The sequence below is a fragment of the Monodon monoceros genome, unplaced genomic scaffold (genome assembly GCF_005190385.1).
Source record: "Monodon monoceros isolate NGI ecotype Baffin Bay Population unplaced genomic scaffold, NGI_Narwhal_1 Super_Scaffold_14, whole genome shotgun sequence".
Classification (NCBI taxonomy): domain Eukaryota; kingdom Metazoa; phylum Chordata; class Mammalia; order Artiodactyla; family Monodontidae; genus Monodon; species Monodon monoceros.
This window is the reverse complement of record NW_021703770.1, coordinates 38,705,264-38,728,751: the sequence shown is the minus strand read 5'-3', so window position 1 is coordinate 38,728,751 and position 23,488 is coordinate 38,705,264. Positions and strand designations below refer to the sequence as shown.

Below are 23,488 nucleotides of genomic sequence, written 5' to 3'. Positions count from 1 at the left end.
TTCAAAGTAGTAAAGAAACACATTTCTTTCATTAGTGGTAAGTCCCTGAAAGAAACTATTACGCTTGAAGATGGACAAATTGGAGAAAGGCCAGAAATAATTTATCACGTGATTCACACTATTTTATTGGGCTCTCTTGCAATGATTATAGAAGGGTAAGTGTATATTTGAGCCATTTGTTTTTACAAAGAATTGTCCTTTCTAATGGTAGTTAATGGATACTTTCAAGAACACATTTATAAGAACACTATAAAAACTCAAAAAAACCTTAATCTAACTGGAGTTTAGAGAGGTGTTTATAGTACAGTGAACCGATATTTACTTAGTAATTTATTTGTTCAAAAACTATTGAATGTTTTCCAAGGGCCAGGCATTGTGCTAGGTGCTGGGGGTACAGTGGTGGACAAGATTCTCTAACCTTATGTGACTCATGGTCTATTGAAGGTGACAGATGCTAACCACACAAAAATAAAATTATAACTTTGATAAGCGAAGGAGAGGTAAATGGTGTTATGAGGGTGAGGGTTCAATATAGCCTTTTCTTTGAAGTTTGACTCAGATGAGAAATAAGACATAGGAGTATGAAATGGTTCTGAGCACCCAATTTCAAAGTGGGGAGGAGGTTTCTTCATACCAACAAACAATTCTCTGGACACCAGCTGGGTATCCTACAATTCAACTCAATTTTGACTATCTGCCAGGAGTACCATCAGAATCTACAGGCTTGGGTTCAGTCCAACAAGACTCCCCTGCTACCTCTTCAGACACCAGTTACAAGTCCAGGTTGTCACCTGTGTTTCTGGTGAACTGGCTATAGATCAGAGGTTCCCAAGACCCCCTCCTCAGGTTTGATTAATTTGGTAGAGCAGCTCACAGAACTCAGAGAAACATTTTACTTACTGGTTTATTTTCAAAGGATATAAATCAGGAACAGCCACATGGAAGAGGTTCATAGGGCAAGGTATGGGGAAAGGGCTGGAGCTCCCATGCTCTCTCCAGGAGAGAGAAATCCCTACATGTTCACCAACCCGGAAGCTCCTGAACCCTGTACTTTTGGGTTTTTATGGAGGCTTTATTACATAGGCACGATTGATTAAATCATTGGCCATTGGTGACTGAACTCAGCCTCCAGCCTCTCCCCTCCCCAGAGGTCTGGGGGGTAGGACTGAAACTTCCAACCCTCTCATCACCTGGTTGGCTCCACTGGCAACCAGTCCCCATCCTTAGCTGCTTTCCAAAAGTCACCTCATTAACATAATAAAAGATACATTTAAGCTCTCAGCGCTTAGGAAATTCCAAGGGTTTGGGGAGTTGTGAGCCAGAAACCCGTGGTCAAAAACCAAATATGTATGAGGAATATATTTTGGTCATCTGAATGATTCTGATTCTGATAAAAGTTGCATTGGAGAACTCTTTTTCATGTGTGACCAAAAGGCCTTTGAATATCTTCCACCCCAAACTGAGTTTAGTCCTTAAATTTCAGGCCTTCCCTCTTGAATGGCCAGAGCCTTGGTAAGCCTGCTGCACCTATACACACCCGTGCTGCAAAAGGAAGATCCAAACTGTAAAAGCCCATAAGTGTTTGTTGAGTATTGTCACCTCACACTCACAAATCAGATAACTTGCTGCCACGAGGAGGAGCAGTTAGGGTTCTGAAGTATAGGGAGGGGAATAAAAGCAGGGAGAGGTGAAGAATATTGATACAGTATAAGATTTAAGTTTCCTTTAATTATGAATACAGATACAGAATCACAGTCATTTTAGCAGTACCCGTGGTGCTTTCACCAACAGAAAGCATAGTTATTTTCTCATTGTACTGTTTTTTTACAGGTATCTTGAATATTGTTTATATACATCACTACTTCAAAATTATAGTAATTATTAGACCTGCATTTAATGTATTAATAAACAAGTACAAATATTGCTGTATTACAAATACAAATTTTATTATTTAATATCAGTATTTCAGTATAATTGGTTTCCTTTGTAAGCCTATGTATTTTATGCATTTAGAAATGTTTTCTTATAAGGGGTCCACAGACTGCCAAACCCATGACTAGGGGGTATATCTATGGAAACTTGAAGTGAGAATAAAGTTCACTGTAACAGTTAGCAATCCATAGTACCTAAATAGGATGAAGAAGTGTATTAATCCATGAATATTTTAAGTGATTCAGGGTTTGATTCTCATCTTGTTGCCTAGTAGTACTAGAATTTGGAGCATGGTTTACCTTTTTCCCCTCCTTCCCCTCCTTCCTCAGTTTTATTTCTCTCTGAAAAAGAACTTTTTGTTATTCCCACCATTCTTCATTGTTGGATCGGTCATTTTAAGTTCAAGATCCCTTTTTTGAACATGTAATCTGCATTATTCTATCATTGGTCCTTAATTCTCTAATTTACTCACTAGACCTCTAAGACATGATCATCTATTCATGCAGGTAACTTGCATGGTCCCCTAGGAGGTGCCAGGCACTCTACCAGGTAGGGCAGTAGGGATTAGAGAGATATGAAATCTAGTCTTTTTGAATCTTTTCAAAGAGTTCCTATTCTAGATAAGTAAACCAAGAGCTAGAACAAAGTAAAATACTATGAGAAAGGTATACAGAGGGTGCTCTGGTCATCCAGAGGAGAGGTACTAACTCACTTGTGGAAGGTAGGTAGGGGAAATCAGCTTAAGGGAGATTTTCTAAACAGGGCCACAGTCTTGAGAGATAGAGATTGGCCAGGCTGTCAGTTTTCTCACGTGCGTGTGTGTGTATGTGTGTGTGTGTGCGTGTTGCGTGTGTGTATAATAATCTGGGAAAAAGAAGTATTCTTTGGGAACCAATACTATGGGATGAATGTGAGGGAAATAGCGAGATATATCCGGAAAAATAAGCAGGGAACAGGTCAAGTGTTTTAAGCAGAAATTTGACACGATCACCTTTACTCTTTTAGGGAAAATCTCTCTGGCAGCGATGATTGAGAAAGATTTGAGGAAAACAAGATTAGAGGAAGATAAACCAGTTAACAAGGTATCATAGTAGAATCTAGAAGTGAGTAGCAATGGAGATGGAGTAAAGGGGCCAAAACTAAGATATTTGGGAATTGGAAACTAAATAAGGAGTTGCAGGGACTGCGGTGGAGGGATCCTAGGAAGAGTTGCAATTCAGAAGCCAAAGGAAGAGTTTTTAAAGGATATGATCAGAGAGAAAAGAAGGTGAGGAAAGAGAGATGAGTGTAGACTTCAAGAAGTCTGGCTGTAAAGGGAATCAGAGGCTAAGGCAGCAACTAGAGAGGGGTGCAGTTTTACCAGGAGGGAGAAACTTGTGTGCATTATGGGATGGAAACACTGAGATTGTTCTGCAAACTCTGGCTGGAACTCTAATCGTTTAGGGAAGTAGTAGAAAAAACTGAAAAGGTATGTCGGGACCATATTTTAGACGGCCCTGAAAACCATTTGGGTGAGTTTTCATTTATTTCTGTAGGTATTGGGAAACTAAAGATTTTTGAACAGAACATGTGTTCTCATAGTTATGTTTGAAAAGGATTCATCTGGCATTTGGTTGAATTGGAAGAGAATTTAAAAGTTGAGATGTTAATTAGCTGGCTATTGAAATAAAATGGTAAGGAGAGGTTGTATACGAAGAAATCAGTGGATTGGCACAATGGTCCAATGTCTAGAGCAGAGAGTTTGTGTTCCAAGGGAGGTCATATACATGTAATTCAATGTGAGTAGTCTCTCCTGGAGTTATAAACCAGACTCTAGCATTGATTCTGGCTGACTGGAAAAATAGGTTTGGTATTTTCTGAAATGGGGAAGTTAATGGCTGGAGGAGTTACTGGTTAACCAGAGGAAACGAATGCAATTCCTCTGTCTTAGCAACATGTATTCTATATACATCCAGCTACTTCTCTCAAAGCCTGATTCAGTATGCATTGTTTTAAACCTTAAGTACATTCTCAAATTGGTCCTTTTGCTTTCATATCACCCTAGACCTTATATAAATTTTTTATACTTATTTTCTAATTGTTTCCCGTGTGTTCAGTTTTATTCCATCTTAATAAAGCCCTCCTTGAGGGCTGTAGCCATGTCTTGTTTTTCTTTTCTTCTCTCTAGTACTTTGGTCACCCTGAAGTGTATGATCAATAAATTTTTATTAGATGAATGTTACTTCGTTTTCCCCATTTCATAGCTTTGCTGTTTTATAAAACCAAAATAGTTCACATTTATACTCTGGCCTCATATTCTTCTAGTCTCTTTTGAGTTTGTCATCAAAGAATATATCTTAGAAGGATCTTATTGTTTCCTTAGTCTTAACTACAAAAGTTATCTTCTGAGATGTTATTTTTCCTTGATCATCTGTGTGAAGCAATGACATCCACAAAGTTTTCTAAACTCTTCCTCTTCTGTCTTCAGCATTTACCATCACCTAGGGTGATGGGTTTCTTCTGTTTCCTGTACAAGTTACAACTTAAAGTAAGGTACTGCCTTTTATTTGCACAAGTTCATTTTTCTGTACACCTGGATTTTTAATCTTTTTAAGGGCCCTAATTTTTCAATCCTGTTTTTAAAAAATTAATCTCAAAAGTAATAATGCAGATTGTGTAACAGACCCAAATAATATAGATATGTATGAAGTAAAAAATGAAAATCCTTCTGTCCCAGTCCTCAGAGGTCACAACTGTCAGCAATATCTTTTCAGATGTTATTTTTTGGCTATACTGCATATATGTACATTAGAAAAAAAATCACCAAAAAACAGGGTAACAGTATACATAAAATTTTGCAGTTTGCTTTTTTGTTTTTCATAAGGATTTATTATTTAATCAGTACCTGTTGAAGGATAGTTAGGTTTCTTTTTTTTTTTTGCAATTAAAACAACATACTGCAGTTAAAACCCCACATGTATATCTTTATACATTTATGCTAATATATCTGTAGGCTAGTTTACTAGAAATGGGATTGTCTTGTATTTAGAATTTTTATAGGTTCTGCCAAATTGCCTTCTGAAAAAGTATAACAGTTTATGTTCTCTCCAAGAGTACAATTTTACTACACCTCACCTATATTAATGTCTTATTTCATCCTCATTTTAGTAACCCACATGTCTCTTGATTATTTAAGAAGTGAGTAACAATATGTTGCTGAAAATTAGAGGCTAAGCTTTTTCATTGTCCTTCAACATTGTGGTATTTTCATGAGTATTAGGAAAGAACTCAGAAAAGAGAAATCACATAATAATGATGTTTATAGGATAGCTCATGTATGACTCTGTCTTTTCCAGCTTGAAATACCTCTGGACTCCTTATGTGTGCATGTTAGCAGCATTTGGTGTATGTTCTCCTGAACTTTGGATGACACTTTTCAAGTGGCTTCGATTACGAACTGTACACCCAGTATTGTTGGTGAGTCATTGTTATTTTGTGTTAAGTTCTTGTTTCTCTTTCAATTATATAAATGGGAACCACATGAATACAATTAAAATAGCATGAGTAGGGCTTCCCTGGTGGTGCAGTGGTTAAGAATCCTCCTGCCAATGCAGGGGGCACGGGTTTGAGCCCTGGTCCAGGAAGATTCCACATGCTGTGGAGCAACTAAGCCCGTGCACCACAACTATTAAGCCTGTACTCTAGAGCCCATGAGCCACAACTACTGAGCCCGCATGCCACAACTACTGAAGCACACAGCCACAACTACTGAGCCCGCCTGCTGCAACTACTGAAGGCTGAGCACCTAGAGCCCGTGCTCCGTGACTGGAGAAGCCACTGCAATGAGAAGCCCGCACACCGCAACGAAGAGTAGCCCCCACTCGCCCGCGTGAGAGAAAGAGAAAGCCTGCGTGCACCAATGAAGACCCAACGCAGCCAAAAATAAATAAATAAAATAAATAAATTTATAAAAAATAATAGCATGAGTAAATCACATTATGATTTACAGGTAGAAAAAAAGAAAAAGATTCTATGGCAAACATTTTTTGATAATTTCTGATTATAAAAGTAGGGTGTTTTCAATGCAGACTACTTAAAAAATAGAAGGTAAAGATATACGTGAATCAATGTGAGAGGCTTTCAAAAATTAATTTTGATAATATTTTTCTCAGTTTGATTTAGAACTATGGAATGTTTTCAGTGAGAATGCAACATTTACACTGTGCCTGCTATGTGTAATGTGCTTGCAGTAAAAAGATAAATAAAACATAATTAGGGGAATTCCTTGGCAGTCCAGTGGTTGGGACTCCACACTTCCACTGCAGGGGGCACAGGTTCGATCCCTGGTTGGGGAACTAAGATCCTGCATGCCCTTCGGTGTGGCCAAAAAAAAAGAAAACAAAGAGATTAATTTCATCAGGTGGATTATAGTCTCCCAGTCATAAAAACAGATAAGAAGTGTTGATAGGGTGCTGTTGGAACAGAGAAGGGCTAATTAATTCAGTTTTTTTAGGGATTCCCTTTGATGTATTCAAAGGGAATAAAAACAGAGGTAAAGAAAAAGCACGATATATTTAGTTTTGTTGGCACATAAAATGTGAGGTAATAGTGGTCAAGAAATGAGACTGGAGAAGTCTAGGAGGGTAAGGTCATCGAGGTCTTTGAGTGTCCTGTCGTGCTTGGTGCTATCCCACAGGCAGTAGGAAGACATTGACATGTTTATGCAAGGGCAGGAGAGAGTCAGCCTTACATTTTCTCTCAGCTCACCCTTATAGTTCTGTGAAGGATGGGCTTAAGGGTGAGAGACTGGAATCAGGAAGGGGGCTGTCACCCAGGTACAGGCCATGGAGAATGGAAACGATAAAAACTTCAATTGTTTTGAGAGCTTACTATGTGTCAGGTACTGTTTGAAGCATTTCACATGCTATTCAAAGCTTACAAAGATCCTGTTAGTTAAGTTTTATTATCTGTATTTTATAGAGAAAGAAACTAAGGCATAAAGTGGTTAAATAACTCACCCAAGATCACATAACTTGTAAGTGTAAGAACCGTGATTCAGTCCCGGGTTCTTCTAGCTCCAAAGCCCATTTAATTAATACTGTACTACACTGAAGTGGAAAAAATAGTTAGAAGAGTAATAAGATTTGGTGCCTCAGTAAGTATGGGAGAAGGAAGAATAGAGAGAAATCATAGATGTTTCTTAGGTTTGGGGTTTGTGTGACTGGATTGTGGGGTCACCAACAGACATGGGACAATAGGAAGAGAACAGGTTTTGGTAGGGAGATGATAAATTATGTCTAATAATAGTCATGTTGTATTTTGCCAGTCTTTTTCCAGAGGAATTTATGCATTCTTATCTTAGCATAGTAGTATATTGATGTATATTGGCTATTTTTCCTGTGTTAATTCATTGTCGTTTTGTTGTTGTTAGCTATTTTCATAGCAGTTCAATGTTTTTTGTAAGCTCTTCATAAGTTAAATTCCTGGAAAAATTGTCAAATATTGACTTACTATTTGAAATATTGCGATGTACATTACCCTTCTTATGTTCTGCCTTAAATTTATATTGCAAATATGTATTTCTCACTTTGTCTCCAGCTTGATATAAAATTTATTATTCTTCACCCATCTCACTCTGTGAACTAGGTTCCATGCTGACTCCAATTTCTCTGACTGAAATTGTTATAACTGTAAGAATATTTGATTGGTCATAGAGTCAGTGTCTAGTACCTCTGTAGTACATTCTGAAATATATTTATCCATAACCCTTTTTGCTTTAACATTTTAGGCTCTCATTCTGAGCATGGCTGTCCCTACCATAATAGGTCTCAGCTTATGGAAAGAGGTAAGAAAATTAGATTTTTCATAAGATGAAAACATATGTTATCTATAAGGTAGTGATAAATTTATATGTGTGTGTAGGATACTTATATTGGAACAGTATTCTAACAAAATAAAGCGTGATATACTTAATAATACATAATTTTCTACCAATAGGAGCATGATAGAAGAGGTAAAACATTTTTACTCTGATGCAATTTTCTGTAGTCTAATACTGGTATTAATTCAGTTTATAACTGACAAAGGAAATGGCTGAATAAATGGTATTTATTAGTAAATAGTAAAAAGTACTTTGGCAATCTCCAAATTTAAATATTTATAAAATAATGTAAACTCTTTGGCTTATCGTAATGTAACATGAGATTAATTGCCAGTAAACCTGTGAATTATTTGACTTGATCTGAAATTTGTTGGCTTACTTATTTATTCAGTGTGCATGTGCATGAAAGATACAAGTGATGATTAATTGTTTGGCTGATAAAATTATGTATTGAGCGTAGGCAGTGAATTAACCATACAGTAGATTATTTGGGCTGAGAAGAACTAGCAAGAAACTGAAAGAGAGTAAAGCAATTCATGCCATTTTTTCTGTGAGAACAGTGTTGTAATATTGTTTGTCCTAAGCTGGCCTCTTAGTCTTTGGAAGTTTTAAACTTTCTAATTACTTACACACAGGTTTTGGGGATTTTGTTTTGTATTTTAGTTTTTTCCAAGATTAATGACAGAATTAATGGAACTACAAGAATTTTATGACCCAGATACGGTGGAACTTATGACCTGGATAAAGTAAGAACTGAACTGCCCAAGACTGTTGTTAAGCTATTAATTAATCATTGAATGCTATTTAATGGATTCAGGGGAAATAATAAATTAATCCTTTTCCAAGTTCTTCTCATAAATCTCAGGGATTTTACCCTGTATTTTTAGGGATATTTAGTTTTCATTTAGACATATAATTCTAATTTTCTAATTGAACTCATTTCCATCAAAATACAGTATTGATAAGTTTTAGATATGAAACTCTAGCTGTTAAACATCTAGAAATGTGGAATAAAAAGGAACCAATGTTCTTTTATTTAGATAGTCAAGAGATGCTGCTTTTAACCGGAGTTGGAGGTGAATGAGCGGTGGATTTCTAGTCTTGATAACCAAGGTTAACAAGATTTAAAATTTTAACACTCATGCAGATTTTAATACGACAGGAGATGTGCTCTTGGGCCTATAGAAGCTGGGAATTTTAATTGAAACACCTCGTTCCCTCCCCTAACATACATATGTAACTAAGGGACCCTCAAAGGGCTACACTATCAGTGAAAGGATGGACTATCACAAAATAGCCATCAAGGGGTAGAGAAAGATGATAAGAAAGCACATCTTCCTCGGTTTCAGCTCTTGGTCAGAAATAAAGTGTCTCCCCTGAATTTGTAGCAATGCATCTGAATTCACATGTTTGTAGTTTGAAATTATACTTGTCTAATCCAGGAAACCCTATATCAAGAGATTAGCATAAAAAGTGGTTCTGGAATGGTCTGGAGTGCCTGATATAATCCTCAACCCAGGCTACCCAGGATTTCACAAATAAAGCTTCATGAAGATAAGCTCTGAAGTTACAAAACACATGAAGAAACAGTTCAACACAGCAACCATCAGTTGTTGGTTGTGATAAGCAATAGAAGTAGACTTCTAGCAATTTCTGATAATAAAATTGGCTTGCGTCAGTTCTTGCCGCACAGTAGACTACCACAAAACTTAGTGGCGTACAAACAATAAACATTTGTTATTTTGCACCATTTCAGTGGTCAGCTGAGTAGAAGCAATTGGTAGGATTCTTCTGGTCTGGGCCAGCTCATCTGGGACTGGATAGTCTGGCATGGCCTTTCTCACATGTCTAGACTGGGTAGGTGTCAGCTGAGGTCATGGAGTTGACTTAGCCACATGCTTCTCATTATCCAGCCCAGGTGAGACTGGGCTCATTCATAAGGTGGTGGTTGTAGAGTTCCCAAGAGCAGCAAGAGAGGACAGGTCGCAAGGTCAAGCATGTTTTAAGTCTCTGCTCAAATTATGTTTGCTGTTGTCCTATTGGCCAAAAGAAGTCACATAACGAAGACCAGCATTTCCTCCAAGAGCATACCTATAGAAAAGAATCATTGTAACCATTTTTCCAACCAGTCTACCCTATGGATAGAGACTATGAAATAGTATGAAAATTTTTAAACACATAGAAGAAGAAACTAAAACTTGAAAAAGGAATGAAACACTTTCAGAAAAGGCCAGGATAATAGGGGGAAAAAGGCAAAAAATGTTTCTAGAAATGAGGAATAGGTTTATAGAATAGGTATATAGAAATGAGAATAATAGGTCTTATTATAACGTCTCGTTATTGTAATGACACCTCTTGTGTGTATAAAAATTATGATTTTTTTAGATCATCCTTAACTACTGCCTATTAATACTTTTTTGTGAATTGTATTCACCTTTGTGGAACACTGACTATATAGCCTTGTGTTGTCATTAACAAAAGAGAAAGTCACATCTATGTGTGTGATTTACCTCAATATTTTCAAAAAACAGCAAAGGCCTGAACATTGGACCTTTTACATCAAATGATTGGACATTTATGTCACCGTGTTGTGATTCTTCTGTTTCATTTTAGTTTCCCCATTACTGAGGGCTCCTTGAGGACAGTGGCTGTGTGCTGTCTCTCTATTTTCAGAGCTTGACAATATCACTAGCACATAGTAGGTAGATGCTGAATGTTGAATACAGGGAGGTAATAAATAAGTCAGGACATAAGAGCAGCCCTTTGGGACCTGTCTTGTGAGTGGCATCTATCTGGGACTTTGGATTATGATTTAGAGTAGAGAAGTCCTTCCTGTGTTATCTGGAGATAGACATATGGGTAAAGGTAGGGAAGGAGCAGGAGGATAGATGGATCTGGAAGGAGTTGGGTTCTGGTGGTTAATATTTGCCAAAGACGAATTTGAGAATTCACAGTATCAGCATTGAATTGTCACTCCCATCACCCTGCATTATTTTTTAATAGCATTATTACCACCTGACCTATATGCTTATCCTCTCCCCCTGCTCCCTCTTGAAAGCAGGGACCTTGTCCTCCCACCTCTCTTTTTAAAATATTTATTTATCTTTAGCAGTCTGAACAGTTTCTGACACATAATAGGTGCTCAGTTTTTTTTTTTAATAAATCCCAAAATGAAATGAAAACTGACACTGAAACTTAAGTGTGCAATACATTTTTAGTTGCTTGGTATTTCAGAATTGATATAAATCAGTGATCTAAATAGTATACTTACCTTTTCAGTGTGTGAATCTTTATGGTTCTTTGCAGAAGGCAAGCTCCAGTCGCAGCTGTTTTTGCAGGAAGTCCACAGTTAATGGGTGTGATTAGATTATGCACTGGATGGATGGTGACAAGCTTGCCTCTTTACAATGATGATGATCTTCTCAAGAGAAATGAAAATGTAAGGCATTTTAGATTCTACATTTGGATCATTTTTATTTGACTCCTTAGTATAGTTCTGTAATGATGCATATGTTCCTGGTTAGCTAGGAAAATCCAGACAGTTTTAGAAGAGTTAATTAGCTTTAGTTTTAAAAAAAAAGCTGTATAATACATTTAATAAAGAGAGGCCAACATTAGAATATGAAGTTCTTTGTTTTATGGAAAGTATGGATATGTTTCTAGGAGAAACATTTCATTTCCCATAAGGTCTCAAGGGACTGATGTGTAATATTTTATAAAGGGAAGCATTCTTTTGAGAATATCATTGTTCTCAATCAAATTACTGAAGGAAGGCTCTCAGTTAATGTCTTTATACACTCTGTATTTCCAAGCCAAAATTCTATTATTGCTTATAAAACACTGATTGATTTTTCATTATGGGCTATTATTAATAACTTAGTATAACATTAGTATGGTATCTAATTGCTTCTTCTTCAGAGAATATATTATTTTGCATGTTTGGTATGGATTTAAATAGTAACTTCATATCTGAAGGTAATGACCAACTGAACCTGAGTTCTAAATATTCTGTTTTTCAGTTGGAGAGAATTTCATATAGTTTTTAAGTATACTCTAAGCTAAAGAGGAAGTATAGCAATATAGAAGTTAGACTCTAATACAAAGGTTAGACTCTAAGCTTTGTGACCTTGAGCAAGTTTCTGAATCTGGAAGTAATAATAATTCTTACCTCCTAGTTGTGAGAATTAAATAAGATAATGCACTATGCCTGAAACAGTAAAATTTAAGTGTTAGCTAGTATTAATATGTACTATTAAATTATAATTGTATGTGCGCACACACATTCACATATAACCACAGAAAGTAGAGAGGAGTTCAAAAGCAGGAGCAGTCAGTTTTGCCTACAAAACTTCCAAGTCCTCATAAAGAGCATTTGCTTGATCTGGGCTTTGAAGGATGACTAGAAACTTGTTTGGAAAAAGAATACAGTGATTCCAGGTTAAAAAAGTCACATGAGCCTTGAAATTTGTTCGGCCATGAAACTGGAAAATAAATAAGGCCAAATTCTGGAGGACCTGGAAGGTCATGCTTAAGAATTTAGACTTACCCTAGAGGCATTTGGGAGTCATCAGAGACCTTTCATAAGCCCAGGAGTGGAACCTTAGATCTGTTTTAGAGTTAATTAAGGTCAGGGAACAGTTGAAGCAGGGGAGAGGTCAGAGACCGGGGAGATCTACCTTGAAATGATTTACCTGAGAGACAACAGCTGCCTCTGATTAGTATTTGCTGCAGTTGGAAAGGTAGTGTTGCTTAGAAGATATACTACTGCATATTCCTAAACTTTACCTTTTGTGGATTTAAACCAACAGACACTGACATGGCTTTGTTTTCTTTGTTGTCTTTTGATTGGTCTTTGTCCTAATATAGAATTTCAGAATCACTTATAATTAGGTCAGAGTTCTAATTAGGTTCTAATTAAATTTAAACATTTTAGAGTTTTTAGTTTTATGTGACTTGGCTGTGAGAATAGGAACCATTTTTTTTTTTCAAATCTTGGTCTTTCTATATAGTGTCTAGTACATAGCAAGTACTGAATAAATTTATTGTTAAAATAAAATTCAAATTGAACTCCATAAGTGAGACCATACCATTTGAATTAGACACTGTCTATAATTCATAACATGGGACTAATCTTTATAATCAGTGATTATAGACCAGTGATTCTCAAACCTGGGAAGATGGTACTCCCAGGGGACATTTGACAATGTCTGGAGACATTTTTGGTTGTCACAGCTAGGGGAGGGGTTCTACAGACACCTAGTGGGTAGAGACCAGGCATACTCTTAAACATCCTCCAATGTACAGAACAGCCTTCCATTCTGTCCTGACAAAGAATTATCTGGCCCAAAATATCAATAGCGTTGAGGTTGAGAAACCTCACTCTAGTCTAACAGTAATGTTATTGCCATTGCATAGAGGTGTTTTTTATAGGCCCCAGTAGTATGTTACAGTTTCCCCAAACTTAAAAATAAGTAAAAAAAAATATATAAAAAACTATAGATAAGTATAAGCTGGATAAGATAGAACCATTCACATGAACTTATTTAACAAAGTGAAATGAGTGAGAAACTTCCTCTTGATTTATTAACATTCTGTGTTCCACAGAATGAATATCTCTAGCGCCTCAATGGACATTGGTCCTAAAGTTGCTAGATAGACAGCAGGCGTAACATGTCGTAAGCACCTGCTGAATATTCTGCAGGTAGACTGGAATCTTGTCCAATCTAGGTTGCAAATCTCAGTATTTTCACAACAAACAGTATATGATACCTTTGGCCTAACTTTTGTGATTATCCAAGGTTAACGTTTCAGAAAACCTGAAAAACGTATTATAAGATCCAAAGCTTATTATCTAATAAGGTCAGCAAAATTGTAATGGAAAACACCACGTAATCAAGACATGAGTTTTAAGCATGCATCCCTGTTCTTTCAGTATTTGTGACAAGGGTCAAATTATTTTTAACCTCACTGACTTTATCTCATGTATAAAATGAGTATAAAATACTATGATACATGGTAATAAAAAAAAAGTAATGGAACGATTACAACTCAATAATAAAAAGACAACCCAATTTGAAAAATGGACAAAGGCCATTTGCAACAACATGGATGAACCTTGAGGGCATTACGCTAAGTGAAGTAAGTCAGATAGAAAAAGACAAATATTCTGTGATATCCCTTATATATGGAATCTAAAAAGGCTGAACTCATAGAAACAGAAGAGTTGTGGTTGCCAGGGGTTGGGAGGGTTGGAGAAATGAGATGTTGGTCAAAGAGTACAAACTTCTAGTTATAAGATGAATAAACTCTAGGGATCTAATGTACAGCATGGTGATTATAGTTAATAACACCATATTGTATATTCGAAAGTTGCTGAGAGTAGATCTTAGATGTTTTCCCCAAAAAAAGAAATGGCGATTATGTAACATGATGCAGGTGTTAGCTAAAGCTATGGCGCTGATCATTTTGCAACATAGGAGCATATCAAATAAACATGTTGTACACCTTAAACTTACACAATGTTATATGTCAATTATATCTCAATAAAACTGGGGGAAAATGGGCAAAGGACTTGAATGGACATTTCTCAAAAGAAGATACACAAGTGGCCAATAGCAGATGAATATAAGCTTCCTGAGGGAAGGAATCAAGTCTTAGTGAATATCTTTATTTTCCACGGATAGTACTAAGAACGTAGTAGAGGCTTAATGTATAATTTTGATAAACAGAAGTTTTAAATGTCTTTTAAAGTTGTTGTTTTAATTATATTCTTTCAGATCTATCAAATCTATTCAAAGCGATCTGCTGAGGATATTTATAAAATACTGACATCCTACAAGGCTAATTACCTAATTGTAGAAGATGCTATCTGCAACGAGGTGGGAACCGTGAGGGGCTGTAGGGTTAAAGATTTATTAGACATTGCAAATGGCCACGTAAGTAACCATTTGGAAAATTAAATTTTTTTGAGAAAAATGACTTTATTTAAACTTATAAAAGTATTTTCAAACTTTATTTTTGGAACTTAACTAAGAATATAATTAAAAGTTATATAACAGTGGGGGGGAGCTTATTAAAAGTAGTTTGAACTATTTTTTCAATGTACAAAAGAAAAGTTGGGCAATTTTGCAAAAAAAAGTTTACCAATATCTCGATTCCTTATTTGTTGCCTGTACTTGTGCATGTTCAACATTTATAAACAAAAGATAGTTTGTTTTGAATGATGATTTTATTTTAACATATTATAAAGAGCAGCCGTTTGTTTTGTTATATTCTTATGTTGAGAAATTTCTTGTAATTTGATACATATCTAGAAAAATTGCTTACTAAATTGACACAGTCCTGTATATTGGGTCCCTATTAGCCACAAAAATTAGTGTATTCAGAGCTACTTTAGTTGTTAGGATTTAACTGTATCTTAAGTTTTCATTGATTTTAGCTATTTTACCAAGCTTTCTTACTTCTCAGCCTACAGTGTATACTGTATAGCTGGCAACTAAGACTGACAGGGGAGTTTGCACATCTGGTAATTTGTGTTTGTATATCTGATAATTAGGCACTGGAAAGGGTGCCTTTACTCCTGGGAAAGTTGGGGGTGAAGGATCTTAGGCATAGTTCAGTAGGTCATTCTTTTTTGGAGTGCATATTCTATTCAGGTTGCAGCCAAGACTTTTTCTGTCCCTTCCTAATTAATTAGCTCTTTGTCGTAATCATCCCAGACCAGTTTGGAGGTGAGATATTAGTTTGTTGGGTATTTTTGGGGGGGGGCCACACTCTGCAGCATGTGGGATCTTGGTTCCCCAACTAGGGATTGAACCCACGCCCCCTGCAGTGGAAGCGCACGCAAGAGTCTTAACCACTGGACCTCCAGGGAAGTCCCGAGAAATTAGTTTTTATGATTTCCACCTTTCCCTCTCTTCATGACCCCTTAATCTTATAATATAAACTTATTCTGTTTTCTCCTGTATGTATTTTGAATTTTCTCTGTTGGCACTTGATATCTGTGGTCTTTGGCTTAATTGGTGACAAAATGGAATTTTATTAAACATCAGGTATTCAGTAATTACTCCTGTATTGCTATCTGCTGTCTAGAGCCTTATCCTCTGCTCTTGGCTACCCTCTGCTCTTGGCTACCCTCTTGCTCCATTTTGAAGATCAGGTTACTTCTTCTTTCGTGTAATGCCAGGCATGGACTTAAAGCGAATCCATCCTTTTATTCTTAAAGTTGACTCTCTGACATCTTTCCTAGGCATTAGAATAATATTTAGTATTTTATTATAGAAAACTCTTCAGGCCAGCTAAGCTCTCTTAGTGAACCTCATTAAGGTGAAAATGTAAAGGATTGTACTGGATAAGTCACAGAAACTTGCTTACTAATGTGAATCAGTCCTGCACAACGAGAAGAGTATGAATATACATTAAGAGTATACGTCCATTTCTCAGCCTTGGCAGGCTCCATGATAAGGTTCTTCAGAGGAATGATAGTAGACTATGGAGACATAGCCTTCTAAATTTTAGGATTAAATCTTTTAAAAGTTGGAAAACACTTTATACTGATTTCTCAATCTCAATGGGAAGCTCAAGAATTTAGTGGACATGGTAACTCTTATGAAGAGGCTTTTATTTGCTGAACAATATGAGATGTTTGCTAACCAATGTGAGATAGTCCATGTTTAGCAATAATATATTTCTTCATATAAATATCATCACTTGTACATTGATTGCATTTCTCCTGTAAGCTTAATAAGCTTTTTAATATTTTGTTTCATATCGTTTGATAGGTGGTTTGTGAAGAAGGTGACAAGATAACCTACTCAAAACATGGAAGATTTTGTCATGAGGTCAAAATTAACTATTCTCCTTATGTGAATTATTTCACTAGAGTATACTGGAACAGATCCTACTTTGTGTATAAAATCAACACTGTGATATCCTTTCAGTCTTGAAAAATAGCAGAGCCTTCATTTCAAAGACTTATACCACCTGAAGTAAAATGCAATTTTCTTCTACCTACGTGGTGTCTTTTGGAAATCAGAGTATGGACATTTGAAATGTTGCTGCTGCTTTTCCCCTCCTGCTGTTAACTGGATCTAGAATTCTGTGGGGGAAAGAAGATCAAACATTACTGTCCTTTGGTAAAATGTCAAACCTGCCACTCTGCATCATTCCAGCCAGGTGTCTTCCTTACTGCTACATGGTCTTTAAAGGTTTTACCTTCTAAACTATTGTAAAATTTTCCTCATAAATCTTCATTCCATCATAACATTAGTCTTGAATTTGAATATGTTCAAGGTCAGAGTATATATCTCAAATATAACATTTAATAAATAATTAATGTGGTATAATTATAGAATAGAAGGAAAGAATTATTCTTTCCCTCAAGAAAGTTTCTGAAGGTATTTCATGGTGTATAATAGAACTGAAATATTACAATAAAAAACTAATTTAAATGTTCACTGAAAATTTGTGGCATTTAAATTAAAATGGAAATTATATAAAGGAAAGTGATTTTTAAGGATATACATAAAGATATATCCAGATTTTCCATGATACTGCTCTCCTCATTTGCTGCTTATGTAAATGAGCACTTTCTTAGTAATATACGGTGTATGATATTGCATTTCATCACTTTATGACTATTAAGTGGTTAGTTTTTTCACTTATGCCCATAAATTTGATACCAATTTAATCATGATAAAACAGTAACTCTTGTTACCTATGGTTTCTTTTTTTTGGTTTGTTTGTTTGTTTGTTTTGCGGTACGCGGGCCTCTCACTGTTGTGGCCTCTCCCGTTGTGGAGCACAGGCTCCGGACGTGCAGGCTCAGCGGCCATGGCTCACGGGCCCAGCCGCTCCGCGGCATGTGGGATCTTCCCAGACCGGGGCACGAACCCGTGTCCCCTGCATCGGCAGGTGGGCTCTCAACCACTGCGCCACCAGGGAAGCCCACCTATATATTTTTTAAAACAGACATTTAAAAGAATGTTCAAAATTTTAAAATAAGAAAAAAATAAAAGTATGTTGGTTAGGTTTTTAAAAAATATGGATATGGAGTATATAATCTATTCACATGTTTTCTATTGAAGTATTAAGTAAAAAATTAAATCTTTATCAGAATGAGAATATGAGCAACTAAAGTGAGCAACAATTTCTGGAGATATGTGCAGGTGCTGTTTAACATACCTCTGCATAGAGGTGTATTTATGATAAAACACAAGTGCTGTTATTTATGAAACGATGATACAATCTTGAACATTAGGAACAAAATGACAATTATAATAAAATTCAGAGCACAGTTCCACAATCTGTTATGTTCCTTTAAGTTAAATGTTTTCATATTTTTAATTATTAATTAAAAGAAATTCTAAATGATTAATTTGGCCTTATAAAGAGATTCAGGATGGATGTATCATTTTAATAAGACGGGATACATATTCAGTTTTACCTTATACACCTGTTAAGTGAACAGATTTAAAATTTTTTCACTTGTTAGAGTGCTGTAAAAATTGCAATTTCATTACTCTGAATTACTACGTTAGAAAGGAACATCTTTCCATTTTCTTTATTTTCTGTAATATATATTTTAAAAGTACAAAAGCACATGCATTCTTAGATTAGCTCTAAGATGTTTTGTTCTTTTGGAGCTTAAGAATTGTTTGATGGCAGTGTCATACGTCTGGTGCGTTAGTTTTACTGGTTCTCATTTCACGTTTTTATATAACTTTTAACAATTATATTAAGATAGCTACAGGCAGGTTATTTCAGGTTCTCTGTACATCTTAATAGTGAGTCACTAGTATTTAGCTTCAAGCCTTACGAAAATATTACCATAGTTACCTAAGTAAACAGTGAATAGTCACATGGTAGTACTTACAATTAGAGGGAGCATGTAAAACAATGTAATTTAAAAGCTTGCGTATATATATATATATATTTTTTTTTTTTTTTTTTTTTTTTTTTTTGGTACGCGGGCCTCTCACTGTTGTGGTCTCTCCTGTTGCGGAGCACAGGCTCCGGACGCGCAGGCTCAGCGGCCATGGCTCACGGGCCCAGCCGCTCCGCGGCATGTGGGATCCTCCCAGACCGGGGCACGAACCCGTGTCCCCTGCATCGGCAGGTGGACTCGCAACCACTGTGCCACCAGGGAAGCCCAGCTCACATATTTTGAAAGGGAAATAGAACAACCTACTTTCTATGTAGCATGAGATATTTAATTGAATTTTTATTGATTTACTTCATGATCAAATATGCTGAATTAGTTTTGATTGTTGTATGTTTTTTGTTTTTGACGTATTAGTAAGTTGCTTTTGCTTCTGTCAACTTATTTCTTAAATAGATTTGGATCCGTTTTTAATTGAATTTTTTAAATAATGAAGTTTTCACTCAGCATCAGTTGAAAAGAAAAATGTGAACCTTATTATAGAAATAATAATACTGGGTATGAAAGATAAGCTTATTTGCTTCTATTTTAGCTGTAGTTAAAACAATAGTGCTAGAAAACTTTCAGGAGCATTTAATTAATTTCCTTATTTGTAGAGTAACAAATGATTAAGAATTCTGCAAGTAATTCCATTTGGGTAACTTACCGTTCTTAGGTATGACAATAAAGATCTACTGTGAAAGGGGCAAAGTTTATGGGTTTGGGGTAGAAGGAATTTCTCAAAGAAATACAAAACATAAATACTTTGCCCTTGATGTTGCAAAACTATTGAAATAAGTGCCTTAATGAGGAGGTTAAAATAAGAAGGTTAAAAGTAAATAAAAGTTTACTTTTTATTTTCAAAAAAAAATTATCCATTGCTTACTTTTTCATAAGAAAAGTTTGGTAACTTTTTCCTCATCATTAAGCACAGAGAAAGAATCCTCACTATGCTATTTTCACTATTAACTTTAATTCATTGGTAAGCAAATCTTTGTTAAGGGTAGTGATGGGATTTCTAGCCTGCTAAATTAATTTATTTAGCTTCTCAAATGCCAAACAATAGAATAAGTAAAACTTGATAAGGTGTATGATATTGACTCTGCTGGTTTACATTTTCTCTAACTTTGGCATCTGTGTCTCGGTGCTTTTTGTTAGACTGGTAGGGTTTTACAGCCTATGGAGTATGCATTGCACTTCTAAATTTTTTTCTTCATTACTTTCTGAGTATATACACAGCATGTTTTTTCGGGACATTAACCCAAATTGCTAAAAGCCTAGTGTTATGACACTTCCGTACAGTCTAGATTGATTCAAGGAAAAGTAGAAATGGAGGTCAAAGTGGGGCTTTGACAAGTTGGGGCTGAAAAATACGCTTTAAAAAAATAGGCTGTTAATTTCTTGAAAGGAACAGTGAATAGCCATCTTATTAAACTTTGTTGTTTTGGAGAAATCAGTTGGGTTTTGGCCCTTTCTATTTTTGAACTGTTAAAACATTTTGTTGCCTTTTGTGGGTAAAAGTAGTGTCTCTCTTTATAAAATTGTTGGGGTTTCTAAAAGTTGTATGTAAATCAATTTCTTGGTAAATTTATTTTAAATGCATGAATATTTAAAGGGCATATAATATGAACTATTCTGTGTATTCAAGAACCTATTGTAAAGCAAATAACTACTTCCTGATTTACATCACAATATATTATCTCATTTGTCCAGTTTTTAAAATATACATTCTCTATTGTTGCTATTTGCTAATAGTTTCAGATCCCAATATGTATTAAAATTACACCTCTGAAAAGTTGCAAGTAATTCTTATTGAAATAATAGCTCGTTATTTAGTTTTGGAATGTGTAAAATTAATACTTTAAATAAAGTTAGTTGTGAAAATTGCAAAGGAATGTATTTGATTCAGCCATTTTCCATCCATTAAGGTTTCTAAGCATTATATTTGTTTTCCGTAATTAAAAAAAAGGGGGAGCATTTTAGAACCATATTTGCTGAATTTAACATAAAAGCATCTCTGAATCATTTCTGTTTAGAAGTCTCTTAGAATTTGCAACATTCTAATTTTGGTATGTATAATCTTATGTGCAGTTTTTTTGGCTGCACTGGGTCTTTGTGGCTGTGCGCGGGCTTTTCTCTAGTTGCGGCGAGCGGGGGCTACTCTTCGTTGCGGTGCGCAGGCTTCTCATTGAAGTGGCTTCTCCTGCTGCAGAGCACAGGCTCTAGGTGCGTGGGCTTCAGTAGTGGCACGCGGGCTCAGTAGTTGTGACTCACGGGCTCTAGAGCGCAGGCTCAGTAGTTGTGGCACACAGGCTTAGTTGCTCTGCGGCATGTGGGATCTTCCTGGACCAGGGATCAAACCCGTGTCCCCTGCTTTAGCAGGCGAACTCTTAACCACTGCGCCACCAGGGAAGCCCTCCAGAGATTTTTAAGTGGTTGTTTTTTTAAAAAATCATTGTCACCAGTTAGGTTTTTTCATGGGGGCTCCTCACGCTGCCATTCCAACTGTGGGAGTGTATATGTAAACTTTAAGGCTATTAAGGACTGGAGAAAAATTTAGCAGGTCATTTACAGTAGCTACTAATCAACTCTCTCTTGATAGTATCATTGTTAAAGAAATAGAATTAATAGAACTATTGCTTAGCTGAAAACTTGGGGCTAGAGCTATTGAATGCGGGAATGGCTATTTGTCAGTCTGATAAATGTCCTATATAAATGAAAAAATAGGCTCAAGTAATTGATGCAAATATTCAGTTATAATACTGTTTAGTGGATTTCATAACCACAGTGACAAAGTACAATGAAATGAGGATAATGTTTACCCTGTAGGGTAAGTGGTGAGAAATAAAAATCAGATTTTAAGTAAAGCATTTTAAGTTCTTGCTACATAGCTAATGTTTTGTAAATGTAATTTATTATTATTTACTATTATTTTCTCACATTAAGTTTTTGTCCAGTTCCTAATACATAGCAATGTAAGCACTTTCACAGCTCCTATACAGTATTGTCTTTTAAAAAGCATTAAGTGTTGCATTAGAAATTAATTCTTCAAGAGTTAGCCCTAAGGGGGAGGAAAAAACAGCCCTAAGGATGACCTTATTAAATAAAATATAAGTATATTGGACCAAGTAACTAGCAATATATATTTACATGATTCTAAGGACTTATAATTTTTATAAGCAAAAAAAGTGATACATATATAATATTTTAAAAATTTGAGATCCTTTTTTACTCCCTACTCAGTGAGCATTAATATAAACAAATCTCAGCCATTCTATTATTACCTTATAAGATTGGATTTGAATTTTGAGTCATCTTTAATGGTGAAATGCAAAGAATTTTCACGGTCATACTTTATTTATAGGACCAGCTCTGAAATTAATCCTGCTTTAGTCGCATGAAACATGTATATATGACCAGAGTTAGGGTCTGGTTTCTTTTCATCACTACCTGCTTTCCTGGAGCAGAGAACCAGCTGGAAACTCCTGTTTTATAGTTGCTAACTTAATCCAGATGGAAGCAGAGAAACAAAGTGATGTCATGTCATTTTGTTCCAATCACAACTGGGGAATCCTCTAGTTAAACGCTTCCACTTGCAAAGAGCAGAAGTTAACGTACCTTAAAAGTTAAGGAGGGGTCTTCCCTGGTGGCACAGTGGTTGAGAGTCCGCCTGCCGATGCAGGGGACGCGGGTTCGTGCCCCGGTCCGGGAAGATCCCACATGCCGCGGAGCGGCTAGGCCCGTGAGCCATGGCCGCTGAGCCTGCGCGTCTGGAGCCTGTGCTCTGCAACGGGAGAGGCCACAACAGTGAGAGGCCCGCGTACCGGAAAAAAAAAAAAAAAAAAGTTAAGGAGGGAGGAGTTTCATTGTGGAAATAAATATGAGGAGCCAAGACCTCCTAAGTAACCAGTGTCTCTCATTTGCTGCATGGTCCCTCACCAGACATCTGCATCTCACTGCATCTCCTCTGTTAACAGTTACCTATGCTTACTCATTCCTACTTTTTTATTCCTTTGGCTTGGCCCATTCCTAAATCTGGGTCATGGCATCATTTCAGCTTCAACCCCGATTTTTTAATTGCCTTGATCTATTAGATTCATTTCAAGTTTCTGAGAGAGGGAATCTGGCCCAGCTTGAATTTTTGGACTAGGCCACTGGCCATATTTAGTAACACTTACTGAGCATTTACTTTGTACTAGTCACTATACTATATGCTTTGACATAATTTTTTCATTTAATTCTTTAACAACTCTATAGAATAATTAGTATTATTATGTCCATTTTACAGATAATGTTCATACAGCAAGTAAATGTTGTAACTGGGATTTAAAGCTAGATTTGCTCTCTTGGCTGGCTTCTGGCATTTATCTCAGATTTATGGGAATGGGAGATCTAGGAGATGGGGACCTCTTTGGCAGAAAGAACTGAGCAGCAACCTCCGCCGAAGAGGTTGAGACAGGCTGGGACCTGGGACCCTTTGCTGCACTGCTGCAATGCCTGTTGCTGGACAAACGTCTCCTCCAGCTACAAAAATATTGAAACAAAGAAGCTATAAGGGACTAAAAATAACTATGTGCATGCACAGTTGGGACGAATTATGGGCAAAAAATACAAAAAGACAAAAAAAAACCCATAACTGCCACTTATGAAGACCCGGAGCAAAAGCAGGGTACTACTGCACATGCCCCCTGCACACACCACCGCCAAAGGGCTGGGCAAAACACTTGAGTCATCGCTCTGGCCCGACCCCTGGACACACCCCTACCATCACCCCATAT

General features: G+C 36.3%; 1 protein-coding gene across 4 annotated transcripts in view; it reads left to right on the top strand.

Annotated features, from left to right (window-relative positions):
- DPY19L4 (dpy-19 like 4) overlaps positions 1 to 17,945 on the top strand; it is a 59,631-nt gene extending 41,686 nt beyond the window's left edge. For all 4 annotated transcript variants that reach the window (XM_029222722.1, XM_029222721.1, XM_029222724.1 and 1 more), the window contains 7 exons: positions 36 to 155; positions 5,268 to 5,388; positions 7,700 to 7,756; positions 8,456 to 8,538; positions 11,099 to 11,231; positions 14,569 to 14,727; positions 16,573 to 17,945. In XM_029222722.1, the coding sequence (XP_029078555.1) occupies positions 36 to 155; positions 5,268 to 5,388; positions 7,700 to 7,756; positions 8,456 to 8,538; positions 11,099 to 11,231; positions 14,569 to 14,727; positions 16,573 to 16,737 (838 nt within the window). In that variant the 3' untranslated portion in view covers positions 16,738 to 17,945. The remainder of the gene's footprint in view (positions 1 to 35; positions 156 to 5,267; positions 5,389 to 7,699; positions 7,757 to 8,455; positions 8,539 to 11,098; positions 11,232 to 14,568; positions 14,728 to 16,572) is intronic.
- The last annotated feature ends 5,543 nt before the right edge of the window (positions 17,946 to 23,488 follow it).